This window comes from Harpia harpyja, chromosome 9 (assembly GCF_026419915.1).
Source record: "Harpia harpyja isolate bHarHar1 chromosome 9, bHarHar1 primary haplotype, whole genome shotgun sequence".
Lineage (NCBI taxonomy): Eukaryota > Metazoa > Chordata > Aves > Accipitriformes > Accipitridae > Harpia > Harpia harpyja.
The window spans coordinates 24,649,545-24,662,041 of NC_068948.1; the positions used below are offsets into that span (position 1 = coordinate 24,649,545).

The window sequence follows — 12,497 nt, forward strand, 5'->3', positions numbered from 1 at the left end:
GGCAAAGCCCATCTCCTGATCCTCTACAGATCCAAAACATAAGTGAATTTCCCTAAATCTGAATTGAAGCTTCCATCTGAACAAGAATGAGAAAGCAGGCAAGGAGGCTCAGAGAGCAAAGGTAAGCAATTTCAGAAGCTGGTGTTCCCATCTGCCAAGACACAGCACCCATGAGCACACCTGCTTCAGTGCAACATAAACGAGATGTGTGTTCATTTCAGTTACTTCTAGGCAAACTGCTCTGCCTTGCCCCAAACAGCCCAGGAGCACTGCTGCAGCAAGTAACACGTTTCTGCTTCCTAAACTGCTCCAACCTGATCACAAGAGCTCGTCCCAATTATGCCCAAAGCCCTCCAGGAGCCCCATAGAAGCTCTGAAGACCCAAGACATACCCAAGCCACCTCTAGAGCATTCCTGCCATTTGTGCTCTCCCTGCAAGCTCAGTTAACCATCACCTGGCTCTTGCTTTGCCCAGAAGATAAGGACCAGACCTCAGCCAGCTTGGAAAGATGCTGGACCTGTGACTTGATTTCAAAGCAAAGAGCGCTGTTAGGTTCTCTTCCAAATCTGGGAAAGGACAAGCCTGTTTTTCCTCCTGATAAAAGCTAAATTTAGTAGCGAGTCTCCATAAACTCTCAGTCATTGCAAGCGTCTCTGTGAAGAGTTTGGTATCCGAAACATTCCCTGTATGAACAGGAACAGGCAGAGCTTCACCCACCGCATCCCTACCAGTCAGCCTGGCTGCGCTCCTGCAAGGCTGCTGGAGAGCCCATGGACCATCGGAGACAACAGGTGCCCTTCACCTCTGCTTCCTGAGCAGCTGCTTGGGACGAGCCTGGAACAAACCAGCCAAGGAGTTTCGTGCTGCTGCTGAAACACCAGCAACCATGCCGCAACCCCAATTTGTCTTCACTCACACCTAGGAATTTCTCCACCAGAAAACCCAACGTCGCCCTTATTCTGCACTGCTGGCTATGGCCATTACCTAATGCTTCGGAGGAGTGCAAGAAAAGGGCAGCCTGCACTTTCCAGCCACGAGTCCTGACCATGCAGGGAGAGAAAATTACTCCTCCTGGCAAGTCAGCTACTCCTTCCCAGAGCCTGGGAACAGACTGTCATCATCTCGCCACCAAAGACATAGTACTGGTCACAGAATCATCCCAGCTTGCCTTAAATCAAGCGTGGGATTTAGCTTTCAATCCCCAGCTCTCAAATGAAAGAGAACAGCTCTTACCCCTTCACATCAATCATTTTTTATTGAACTTTTACTTAGAAAAATCACCCTGAAAAGATCTGATCTTGACTTGCAAGTCTGGGTGAGAGATCCCACACTCTGAATCAAGTTTAAAAAAGCCCCAAGCGGTGCTTGCGAGCCAGAGACAGCACTTGTGCTTTGCCAGGAGTTGGACAAAAAAGCTTTCCCCAGCTTGGACACTACCCATGGTAATAAGCCCTCTTAGAGCTCCCGTATCGTTTCAGGGAAGGGATAACCCTCGGATGCAGCCCCTGGGCTCTGTGTGATAAGAGTGCTCAAAGAGCTGTATGCAGCTTTTACAGCAACAAGGCTGTTAAGTTCAGGAAGAGGGAGAATCCCCTCCTCACCAGCCAGCTCTTCCACAGGGCAGCAACATGGCCTCCCAAGCAGCAAATTTGGTCACAGAGGGCAGCCCTCGTTACTGAGTCGAGCCATTAGCCACCAACATCATCACACTAAAGTGACATTCGCATTTGTTCCACCTGACCGATGCTCACGTGCTGCTCACTTATCCCAGATCCCTTCCACTCGCCTAGAATAAACCCAATCTGCAAAGTCCTACAGCGCCGCTGCCCAAGTATGATTTTTGGTGAATGGGGGTGAAAAGCCAGAGACTCCAGTCATGTGGAGAAGGCTGCTATTTGCCTGCACCAGGAAGGACAGCAGGCCAAAAGGACTCTCCTCCATGCATCCCAGTCCCATCCTGAAGAGAGAAGGACGAAGGCAGGGGAGTATAGTCACCATCCTACACTCGACCTCGAGCCCGTCTCCAGCCAGTGACAGGCAGAGCTGCCTCCAGCTGGCAGCAGGGACTTTTGGATGACCCAGACTGCAGGATGCCCCGCTTAGTCTGCAAAAGTCAAGGCTGGTTTCTAGTTACTCAGCCCCAGCTAGGCTGGAACTAGGTCCTCGGCTTAACTTCCTGTCAGCAAAGACCTCAGACACTGTGCTTTCCCTTCTGCCAGCAGACCGAGAACAAACACACTGCCGGCTTCCTCCTTTTCCTCTCCTTAGCCCCTGGTGACTTCTGCTGCCACCCATTTCCTTCCCAAGCCAACACCAAACCCTGGGAGGTGGCGAGGACAGGACCTGGGACTCCCGACAATAAGACTGCAATGTATCATTTCATTCACAAAAACCCAGTAACACCCAGTGTGAGCTCTCCATCACTCCCAGCAGGTCTTTCTAAGATCAGATGCTGCTTTAATAGCAGCCCTGCTCACCCCTTCGCTCTGCGGCGCAGTAGGAAGGAGCAGTTGGTACCGCAGGCACAGGGGGCCAAAGGACTCATACCTTTGCAATAAAGTCACCATAGCAACTCAGGCTGGAATCATTATTGATGAACCAACAAAGAAAAGAAATGGTAAATCACACGACATAGGCAAATCAGAGCAGCTGGCAAGGTGAGAGGAGCACAGCTGAACAACATGCTGTTTACACAGCCACAGACCTGTGGGTTCTGAGAGCTGAATGCACTTTTCCAGAGACAACGGGACACTCGGGTACTTTGCTCCTCAAGCTTCTGCCTCCATATGGAGTCAGAAAAAAAGATCCAGGCGCTACCTTTACCCTTCCAGGGGACGCGCACAGTCCCAGAAGAGGGCTGCTGAGCTGACCACAGGGCTGGGTCCCTCCATACCTTACAGAAAGGACGTCCAGATACAAGAGCGGCAGATGACAACCAGATCCAATGAATCCTTCCCTCCACGAAGGAGGTACCGCAGATGGCAAACAGCTCTCTTCTGTGTGGGACGGGAAATAGAGCAGAACTCTGCTCATGGCGGAGCAAACTGCTGCAGGATGGAGACCACAGCCGGGCACACGCAACCCCCAGCCAGGTCTGCCAGACTTCAGCAGCACTCAAAGAGCAACTTCCTCCAACAAATCACTTCTCTCGGCTGTCTGCCACCAAACGTGGATGTGGTTAAACCAGGAGCACGAGGTTCTGTCATGTTCCACTGCAGCACAGTGGGTGAGTCTTCTTCCCTCAGTGCCCAGCTTCCTCTTCGCCTCACTTGGGATGTGAGCTGCCTCGCAGGAAGGTTACCACAGGAAAGCTCTTTACTGAGTAGGTAGAAGTGATGCTGGAGCTGTTCAGTGCGCTGTTGGACTGGGCAATGTGGAGCCTTCTCATGCTGTCCCCCTGGCAGGGGCATCCCCACCTAAACAGGGCTGCAAGGGGCTCCCAAATGCTCTTGCCATCCCCCCAGTGAGCTGGGAAGAAGCTGTTTTCCTCGTGGTGCTGGATAGGGTCGGTCTAGCTCAATACTCATCATGACTAAGGGCTCACGTTCGCTGAGCTGAGGACAACATAACCGCAAAGCGCTCGTTACCACGTCTCTGATGGTAATCATCTCACCGCAGCAGAGGGAACACATGCCTGCGCCACAGTCCACAGTCCAGCACGACGCCCAAGACACCTGCCAAGACAGGCCTGGGCTGAGACTCCGGACTGTGACCCGAGGCAGCTGCATGCTTTGCTGCCCGCTGACACCACTGCGAGGGCAGAAACCCTGGCACACGCGGGGCAAGATCAGGTGCTGCCAGCCTCGGCACTTGCCCGTCAGGGCTTGTCTGGTGCTATGGGGGAAGCCAAGCTCTGGGAATTACAGCAGGTTACGCTTAACAAAAGATCTTTAGTCTGTGGTTCGGCAAGCTCCTGCCACAAAAAAATACACGCTGGGGGGCAGAGCAGACTGGTGTTTGTTCACCGTAATGAATTCAAAAGCTTCTCTGAGACTGAGTTTTCAAAGTACTAGGCCAAAGACAGTGAACAGTGGCTGCAGGCTGGCACGGTCCCCTGGCTGGAAAGAAGATGAGCTGCTGAAGCACCCCACTTGCTCCCCCAAACCTGAACTCTCCGCCAGCGCAGTGTGGAAAATGTCTCACTCAGCAGCTATGTTTGAACCCAGGAACATCTATCGGCAAGTGTTCTTGGCAAGAACAGGAACTTCTGGCAAACACCAGGAGATCCTGAGGACAAAGCCTGCATTCGACAAAGCAAAATTCCCCATCATGCCGATGCTAATGAGCAAGATCCCCAAGACACAGAGAAGAACATTTCACTTCTCCCATTTGTACGCTGAATGACTCATGTTCTGCAAAGACTTCTTAAAATTTCCCAACTATCTATCTGTCAAGAGATGACAAGGAAATTTACTGCAAGAAAGTCTGCAATAAGCTTCCTGGAGATTCAGACCACAGCCTGTCTTTGTGTTTCATTCAGGCAAAGTACTGACCCAGCTGACATACCATCCAAGGAAAAACACGCCAGAAACAAGTCATCTTTAAGGCTTTGCTTTTTAGCAGATGAGCACCTTCAGCCATCCCATGCTATCTGCAGGGCCACCATGGCAAAGCACAGGTCAGAGCTCTCCCACCCCGGTGTGACAGAACCAGGCTGGCAAGAGCCTGGCCGTGTAGATGTGGCCTCGGAAGTAAGGCTGGCAGCAGCTATTCACACCACAACTTCACGTGTCACTTGTCTCTTAGCGGGGATGGGCTGCCAAGTCCCCATCTCCTCCACCCAGTGCTTTGCATCTTCCAGCTCCTGACACTTGGCTCAAAGCACATCTGGCTCCAGCTCTGTCCAGGGCTGTACGTTAAGCCCATAAAATTCCATATGTCACCAAGAAGCTCCCTGCACTCCTGCCTCTTCTGTAACACAACGGTTCTCACAAATATTCAGCTTCAGGAGAGATTTTAAGTGCGGTGCTGAGACAACATATTACTCTCTGCTGAGAAGGGCTGATGAAGGAAGAAGAGTGCTGAAGACGAGATCCAGCAACAAGGGCAGTCACCACAGGGATCAGCAGCCTCCTTGGGAGAGGCTCTGGAAATAAAGATGAACAGCTAATGAGCTTACTGGACACAGTGGTGTGGGACAGCTTCTCCAGGCTTGCCACAGCAGCTGCAGAAACGGGCGCTTCATCATCTTCATCCCTCTCCCTTCTCAAATCCAGCTAATGCCAAACACCAAAGCAGCTCCACACAACACTACCACCAATGCCTTATGGGGTGCATTTGCAAAGGGACAGCCACTGCGATGGTGCTGGCTCCCTTCCACCACTCCTCAGGAGAGCGACGTATTCACTGGACCGATCCACAGCAGCTTTAACTGACCCAGCAACTTGCAGCTTATCCCAGAGGACTGTTAAGTTTCTCAGTTGCATGATACACCCGAGACCATTCAAGCTAAATGGTTTCCCCAACAGGCAGTGTGTTTCCCCCACTCCAGCCCTGAACTGCTCAGTCCCCAAAGCCAGACAGCTGTCAGCACAAGCCTTCCTAAAACTGAACCATGCCAGGGCTGTTCAGCTGAGGCTGAAGCAGTATTTCCCCATTTCTAATCACCCCAAAGAAGGGAAGCCAGCCAGCCTTCCTCTTCTACAGCTAAGAAATCCAGACTCTGTCCAATATTATTCCACACAGATAAAAAGAACCCACGAAGACACTAACAAGCGCAATTCCAGTGACCTTTCCTATTTCTCTTACATGGGAGAGACTAGAAGAAGGTTGGGATAATTACCATTTTCACAGAAGCCTCTTACAACATTTTAAGGAAGTTTTAACGTCCCTGTGCATATTGACACGCTTTGCTCTTGCAAACAGTGCGACTGCCATGCACCCACTCCAATCATGAAAGCAATGATTCCTTGCAAATTAATATTTCTGAAACACCGTGAAAGACGACAAAGAATGTTAACATTTCAGAAGGTTAAAAACTAACTACTACTGAAAAGCAAACAAGTACTGACTCAATAGGTGGAAAGCTCTTAGTCTTGCTGAAAAAGGAACAACATTTTGGACACTTCAGAAACCAAGTCTATATCAAATCCACCCTGGAAACTCAGGAGCAGTTAATAGCAATCAGCTTCTACACCAGCAATAGGAGACACGATCTAGGTCAAGGTCTCCTTGGGTTTTCCTTCCCTGAACCATCAGCAAAACCACCCTGAGAAGACCAGAGATGGACAGGGCTCCTAGACCACAAGCCCTGGTGCTAGCACAGAGCTGGACTTTTAAGCATAACCTTTCTGACCAACATCAAAGCAATGATTCTTATCTGTTCTTTTTGTAGACCCAGATTCTCCTCCGGCTCTGTTCAAGCTGCTGACGACCAAGTTCAAGCCTGTGACAGTGGCTTTGGTTTCCCAGCAGCGCTCTTTCGCAGAGCTCCGAGCAACATCAGTGAGCCCCTGAGGGCTCTGCAGACCACACGCTGAAAACCACTGTCATGAGACGCTCCCCCAGAGATGTCAGTGAAGAGCCCGGCAGGGTCTCGCGCTCCAGCTCTTTGAAACAGCATCCCAGTCCAACAGCAGCCTGGAGTATGGGTGTTCACGAGGCCTCTCAATGTTTCGGTCTGCAGCTCACATTTTGCAAGCACAGGTTTGAATCCCAGTAAAAGGAAACTCTCCCCCTGCCTTACCATTTTGTCCGTTCCTGCTTCCTCAGTGCTCAGACTGGTGAGCAAGGAAAGGTAACTATAGGTACAAAAAAGCCACCGCAAGACGCCAGGCACCAACGTTCAGCACATCCCCAGCAGCTCTTCCCCATCAGGAGCGGGGCAGCCGCTTCCACCAAGCCCACGGGGTCTGACCCATTTGCTTTGTTATCTCAAGACGAACAAAGCAGGAGCAGAGAGCACAGGTGGCAGAAACAGGTTTAAATTTCTCCAGCATCAGTCATCGTGCCCATTCCTAGGCACCTATAGAGTTCTGTTTAAGTATACTGCAAAGTGTTAAACCAGGGTAGATAAAAAGGCTCTTGCGTATATCTAATTGTACACGTAATGAAAAACCCAGCACACGAGGGTTCTTCATTTACCCACTGCTGTTATCTCTCAAGAAAGAAAAGACACATTTGCAGTTTTTCACTCCAACAGCCAACGCCAGCCTTATTGAGCACACCAAGCACAGGCTGAAAGGCGCAATTAGGAGACCCGAATTATTCCCAATTCTAATCTACAGCCTTAACCAGGCAAATCCACTCCCCGTCCTGTGCTTCAGCAGCCCTGTTTGTAAGAGGGGGAGAGATGCTGACCCACAGCAAAATGCTTGGAAAACACATGCAGGAAAGCGAGGGGTGGAACCTGGAAAGGTTGGGGTGAATTCAGGAACACTGCCAGGAAGACGGTGTGTTTAGACGTGGGGGAAGGAAAGACATCTATCAGCTGGTGATTAGAGGGTTTTTAGGTTTGCCAGGCTGCAAGCCAAACTCAACATGTTTCACGAGTTCCTATTGCTGCAACCACAGCAGAACAACAACCTACCTCTGAAGCAGCGAGGGGGCCGTACATCCCCACATGTCTTCCACCTTCTCACCATCCAGGTATGTAAGATAAAGCTTTCAACACTGATTCAATCCACTTCCTAAATTGTCTGAGGTTAAGGAAAGAGACACCCTTAAAATCTTTGGCCAAGGTAAGGCCTGCTGACCACTTCGTAAGGTGATTTTCTGGCAGCGCACCCTTTGTGCAAGCAACAAAATTCTGTGAATAAGCAGAGCACACAGCTGCTGCCTCCCTTTTACAGACCATTCTGGAATTTTCCAAAGCAGAACCAGCTTTTTCTGTCCCAAGTCAATACACAAAATTAGAATTTAGACCAAGAAGAGATAAAGAGTTTAATCTCCTGAGGGAAACACCTTTACCCCGCAAACTGGAGTCACTCCCCATGAGGGTTAGGAAGAAGCCGTCTCCCTTGGGGGTTACTCCATCAAGACCTGTATCGAGGGGTATGACACTTTCCCTCAAAGCAGAAGGTACTGTGACCATTTCAGACATTTCTGACACAGGAATGAGTGATGGAGACCAATTCTCTGGTCTGGTGGGGTATGGTACCCCTCTACCCTCGCAATCATGCCTAGATCGGACCAGGTTTCTGCTGCACACAGTTCAACGATATTGAGAACAAATCCCTCCTTTATCTGTTCAATTATTTTTGAGCAAGCTTCCCTGCTAGCAGAGCAAACGCTAGTGAGATTTTCTTCCCTGTCAAGATTAGTTATGATTGTCATTCAGGGTGATAATCAAGAACTAAATTAGCTTTCATTGTCTGTCTCCAGTGCCCTCAACACCCACAAACTCAAAACCAGCTAAGAAGATTAGAGAGCATGCCATAGCTACATTGCAAAACCAGCCTTTGAAAGCAAGAGGTCTGAGCTAGATGCTAGATACAGGAGCGTCACGCAGTGAAGGATGGCAATAAAGGACTTTGTAGCGAGGACAGGACTCTAAATAAACCCTTCAGACAACACTCAAAACATCCTTTGGTTTTGGATGAGGACTGAGAAGCAGGTTGTGCACCTGGAAAACCACACTCCTGTCACTGCAGCCGGAGCCCTCAGCCATGCAGGGATGGAAGGTCTGGGGGGTCTTCCAGCACTGCACATGTCCAGAGTGAGCTGGGGAAGAGATGTGGGGCGACACACCCCACAGACAAGTTACCACTGTTAAATACCCCATTACTCTGCAGCAACAGCCTCAGTAATTCCATCAAGGCTATGCAGTGGAAAAATCTCATCTCTCAGGCTCTTGCTCCAAAAAACTCTCTCCCAGGCCAGTTTGCTCGGAGTTGCAGGAGGTGGAAACAAAGTCCTGCTTGGAAATAAACAGCCTGTTCAGAGAACACCTAACCTGCACGTGCTTTCAGCACTCAAACACAACATGAGATCTGCAAAGATGCCGAGCAGCCAGCAGTTCCTCCCGAAGCCCCATCACCCAGCTCCAGACCCGCAGCCCAGCTTTCAGCAAGTTCACTGCAACTGCTAAACCAGCTGTGGGTCCTGTGGGCAGATAAACCAGGCACCGGGGCCAGGGTCACTGTGCTGGGGAGGTGGCAGCAGCGGCAGATGGGCCCCGTGCCTCCCAGGGAACCCCACCCCCACCATTGTGTGCAGGGTGCTGCTGTGGAAAGGAAGGGAAATCAGAGCTATTTTTGGAGTCTTGTTTTATTGTTTTCTACTCCAAGTCACAACCGTGCTAAGATTTACTTGCAGGAGTTGGATTTTAATAGACCCAGGGAGAACGAGCGTCCTCTTGGCAGAGTGTGCAGAGACACAGGGACTTCACACCGCCAAAATGTGGCTGGTACTGCGTAATATTTTTCAGGCGGATTTATGCAGCCAGGTTAACAAAAGCAATAGCCGATACTGGAAAAGGGTGAGAGCCAATCTGGCAGTGCTACAAGAAGATACATGTGCAAATTAAAAGCAGCTTCTCCCGGGAGATGAGAAGTGGCAGATAATGCAATAGGAAATCCCCCATCCTTCCAGCCGCAGTTGCTCCCTGCCCTGTGGAACAGGAAGCCAGGGGTCCAGAGAGCCACAAGCAAACACCCCTCGTGCCACCTCATTAACCATTGTTATCTGCAGGCCTTAACTCTTTCAAACAGGGCCGCGTGGTTTGGCAACAGACTAAAGGTCGGGCCTTCGCCTTGCACTGGCCAAGATGCCGGGGACCGAACCCCGATTCCAGCACTGGCCTCAAAACCTACCTCTGATTTCAAACACGATGTTTTAAGTGTTTCCCCACAGCGGGCACAAGGGAGAATTTTAGCTTGGCACCTTGCAATGCATACGAAAGTATTTCCCCTCGGTCAATAAACGCTGTTCTCTCAAGTAGATCCTCCAGGTGCAGAATTCACCCCCGAACGGTTCTTCTGCACAGGAAAAAATCAAAACGTAAAGTATTTGGGTCACACGGGAGAGAGCCAAATCCCAACAGCAAGCTTTCTGCAGGGCACAGCCAGCTCTCTAGCCACAGGCTAGTCAGAACAGATCTTCTCTGCTGGGCCCAAACACATGCTGTTGTCCTTCACACACTGCAGCCTGCAAAGACTGGCAGCAAAGCATTCCTGCTGCTGTGAAATCCCTGTAATTAATAAGTAATTGAACTTAACCAACTCAGCATGAAGTACAAATACGTAAGGATCAGGAGGTATCGCACAGCTCAGCACGGGCAGAACCAACCCCAAGAACCACAAGACGAAGGGGAACATGCTGAGAAAAATACACCTCAACAGGCTGAGGCTACAGAAAGCCCTGAAAGAGATTTAACCGATGTCAGTCTGCAAACATGGGCTCAAAGTCTAAGGGGGTTTTGTTGGGGGGGGGAGGAGGGGGGGAAGATCAGTTTCAAGACAGCTGAAGCATTCCCATGGAAAGATGTTTTCAGGCTCACATTACAATTCTTGCTGTTGAGAAACAGCTACTGCACAGCCCTGGACAATCCGCGGTCCCAGTGACCAAGACGACAAAAAACCAAGCAGCCGGTCCCATCCCTGAGCATGCATTTCCACCTCTGCCGCCTTCTGCAAAGCTGCATGGCTGCGGGGTGGAAGGCAGGCCACCAACTCCAGAGAGCATCTCTGTCTCATCCCAAAGGGGTTTTTTTTTTGTCCCCCCCCTTGCCCAGTCATGCCTGCAGCAGCAGCCCTGCCATGTCAGATCTCCTCCTCCCTCCAGAAGCATTCCCCTGCCCTCCCCAGGAGGGTCTCCACGTTGAAGACTGAGGGTCCCATTCACCGGAGGAGGGTTTGCGCCCTTGCACACCTCATCCTCGCCCATGCCGGCTCTCTGTGAGGGCACCCACGAGCTCACCCAGCCCAGTACCTGTTTGTGCCAGCCACAGGCCCTTCCCTCTGCTCTCCCCCCCGCAGACTTTCTCAGGGTGAGCTCCCCCTTCCTTCCAGCTACCTCCTTTCACATCTCCTAACCTACTTCCCCTCCTTACCAGGGATCTCTCCTGGGAACAGCCTTTCTCCAGGAGCTCAGTGCCATCCCAGGCAAATTCCCCACTGCGGCCACCCCCTTCCCAGCCAGGAAGGCAGATCCGTGGATGTGGCTCCTACAGGTATTTCTGCTGCTTGTGAGTCCTTCCTGCTTTGCAATCCAAAGGACGCCCCCAAAAACAACAGTGGGGGCAGAATCTCCCCAGGGATGAGCTAGTGAAGGGGACCCCCTGATTCACCCTCCAAGGGAGGGGCTCTTTCCTGCAGCTGTGACCCTCAATCCCTCCACACACCCCACAAATAAGGGGATCCTCTAAAGAACCCCCTGAAAAATGAGTGCCTCACCTTCAAGGAGATGGAGGCTGTGTCCCTCCACCCCCAAAGGGGTCCCCCAAAGCCCTCAGGGAGGACAATGCTGACCCGCATCCCCCTGTAAGAAGAGGTACCTTAAAACCCTCAATGAGGGGATGAAGGCAGCCACACCCCTCTCTGTATAAAGGGGTCCCTGAGGATGAGAGGCTGGCTCAGCCCCCTCATAAGGGGTCCCCAAAGCCCCTAGTGAGGGGAGGCTGGACCCCCTAAGGGCTTCCAGTGAGAGGAACTTGGGCCAGCCCCCCCAGTAAGGGCTCCCCCAAGCCCCCAGTGAGAGACCAGACCAGGCCCCCTCATCAGGGGCCCCCAAGCATCTGGGCAGACCAACACAGCTCCTCACGGGAGCCTCCCCTGGGGCCCCCCCAAAGCCCCTGGGGAGAGTAGAACAAACCAGCCTGCCCCAAGCCCCTAGTGCGGTCCAGCCACCCCCACAAGCCCCCCCACATCCGCAACGAGGGGAAGCCAGCCTAGCCCCCCATTACAGGCTCCCATAAGACCCCCTCCAAGCTCCCAGCCAGGCTCAGCCCCTCCTCACGACTCCCCCAGCGAGGCTCAGCCCTCCCCCCCCAAAAGGATGCCCCAATCCCCCAGCCAGGCTCAGCCCCCTCAGGACTCCCCCCAAAGCCCCCAGCAAGAGGAAGATACCCCCCTCAGCCCCCCCCCGAGGCTCAGCCCTCCCGCAGCGGAGGGGGCGGCAGCGGGGCGGGGGCGGGCAGCCCCCCACGCCGAGCCGGGCTGGGCAGGGTGGGCGGCAGCGGGGCGGCGGCCCCCCCGTACTCACACCTCCAGGATGCGGTCCCCCTTGCGCACCCCAGCACGGTCGGCCGCCCCGCCGCCCAGCACGGCGCTGACATGCTGCAGCGGGGCGTAGAGCTCGCCGTTGATGCTCCGTAGCTGGCCGCCCTCGCTCACTTGACCGCGTACGTTAAAGCCGTAGCCGGACTCCGACTTGACGATACGGACTACGCGGGGGCCGCCCGGCCCCGCCGGGGCCCCCTCACCGCCGCCGTTCCGGTGCGGCGCCGCCGCCGAGCGCGGCAGCCCTTCACCCTCCTCGTCCGCCATCTTGGCGAGCAGCGCCCGGCCGGCCCGTCACGCGACCGCCGCCGCGCCGGCCACCGTAGGACACCACCCCT

The 12,497-nt window shown here is 52.7% G+C and overlaps 1 protein-coding gene across 8 annotated transcripts in view; it reads right to left on the reverse strand.

Moving 5' to 3' along the window:
* SNX27 (sorting nexin 27) overlaps positions 1–12,459 on the reverse strand; it is a 35,594-nt gene extending 23,135 nt beyond the window's left edge. For 2 of the 8 annotated variants that reach the window (XM_052796175.1, XM_052796173.1), the window contains exon 1: positions 12,143–12,459. In XM_052796175.1, the coding sequence (XP_052652135.1) occupies positions 12,143–12,426 (284 nt within the window). In that variant the 5' untranslated portion in view covers positions 12,427–12,459. Of the gene's footprint in view, positions 1–718; positions 1,304–2,478; positions 2,846–2,894; positions 3,637–12,142 lie in introns of those variants that run through there. The other 6 variants (XR_008236540.1, XM_052796176.1, XM_052796177.1 and 3 more) reach the window with 6 other exon arrangements.
* Between the last annotated feature and the right edge of the window lie 38 nt (positions 12,460–12,497).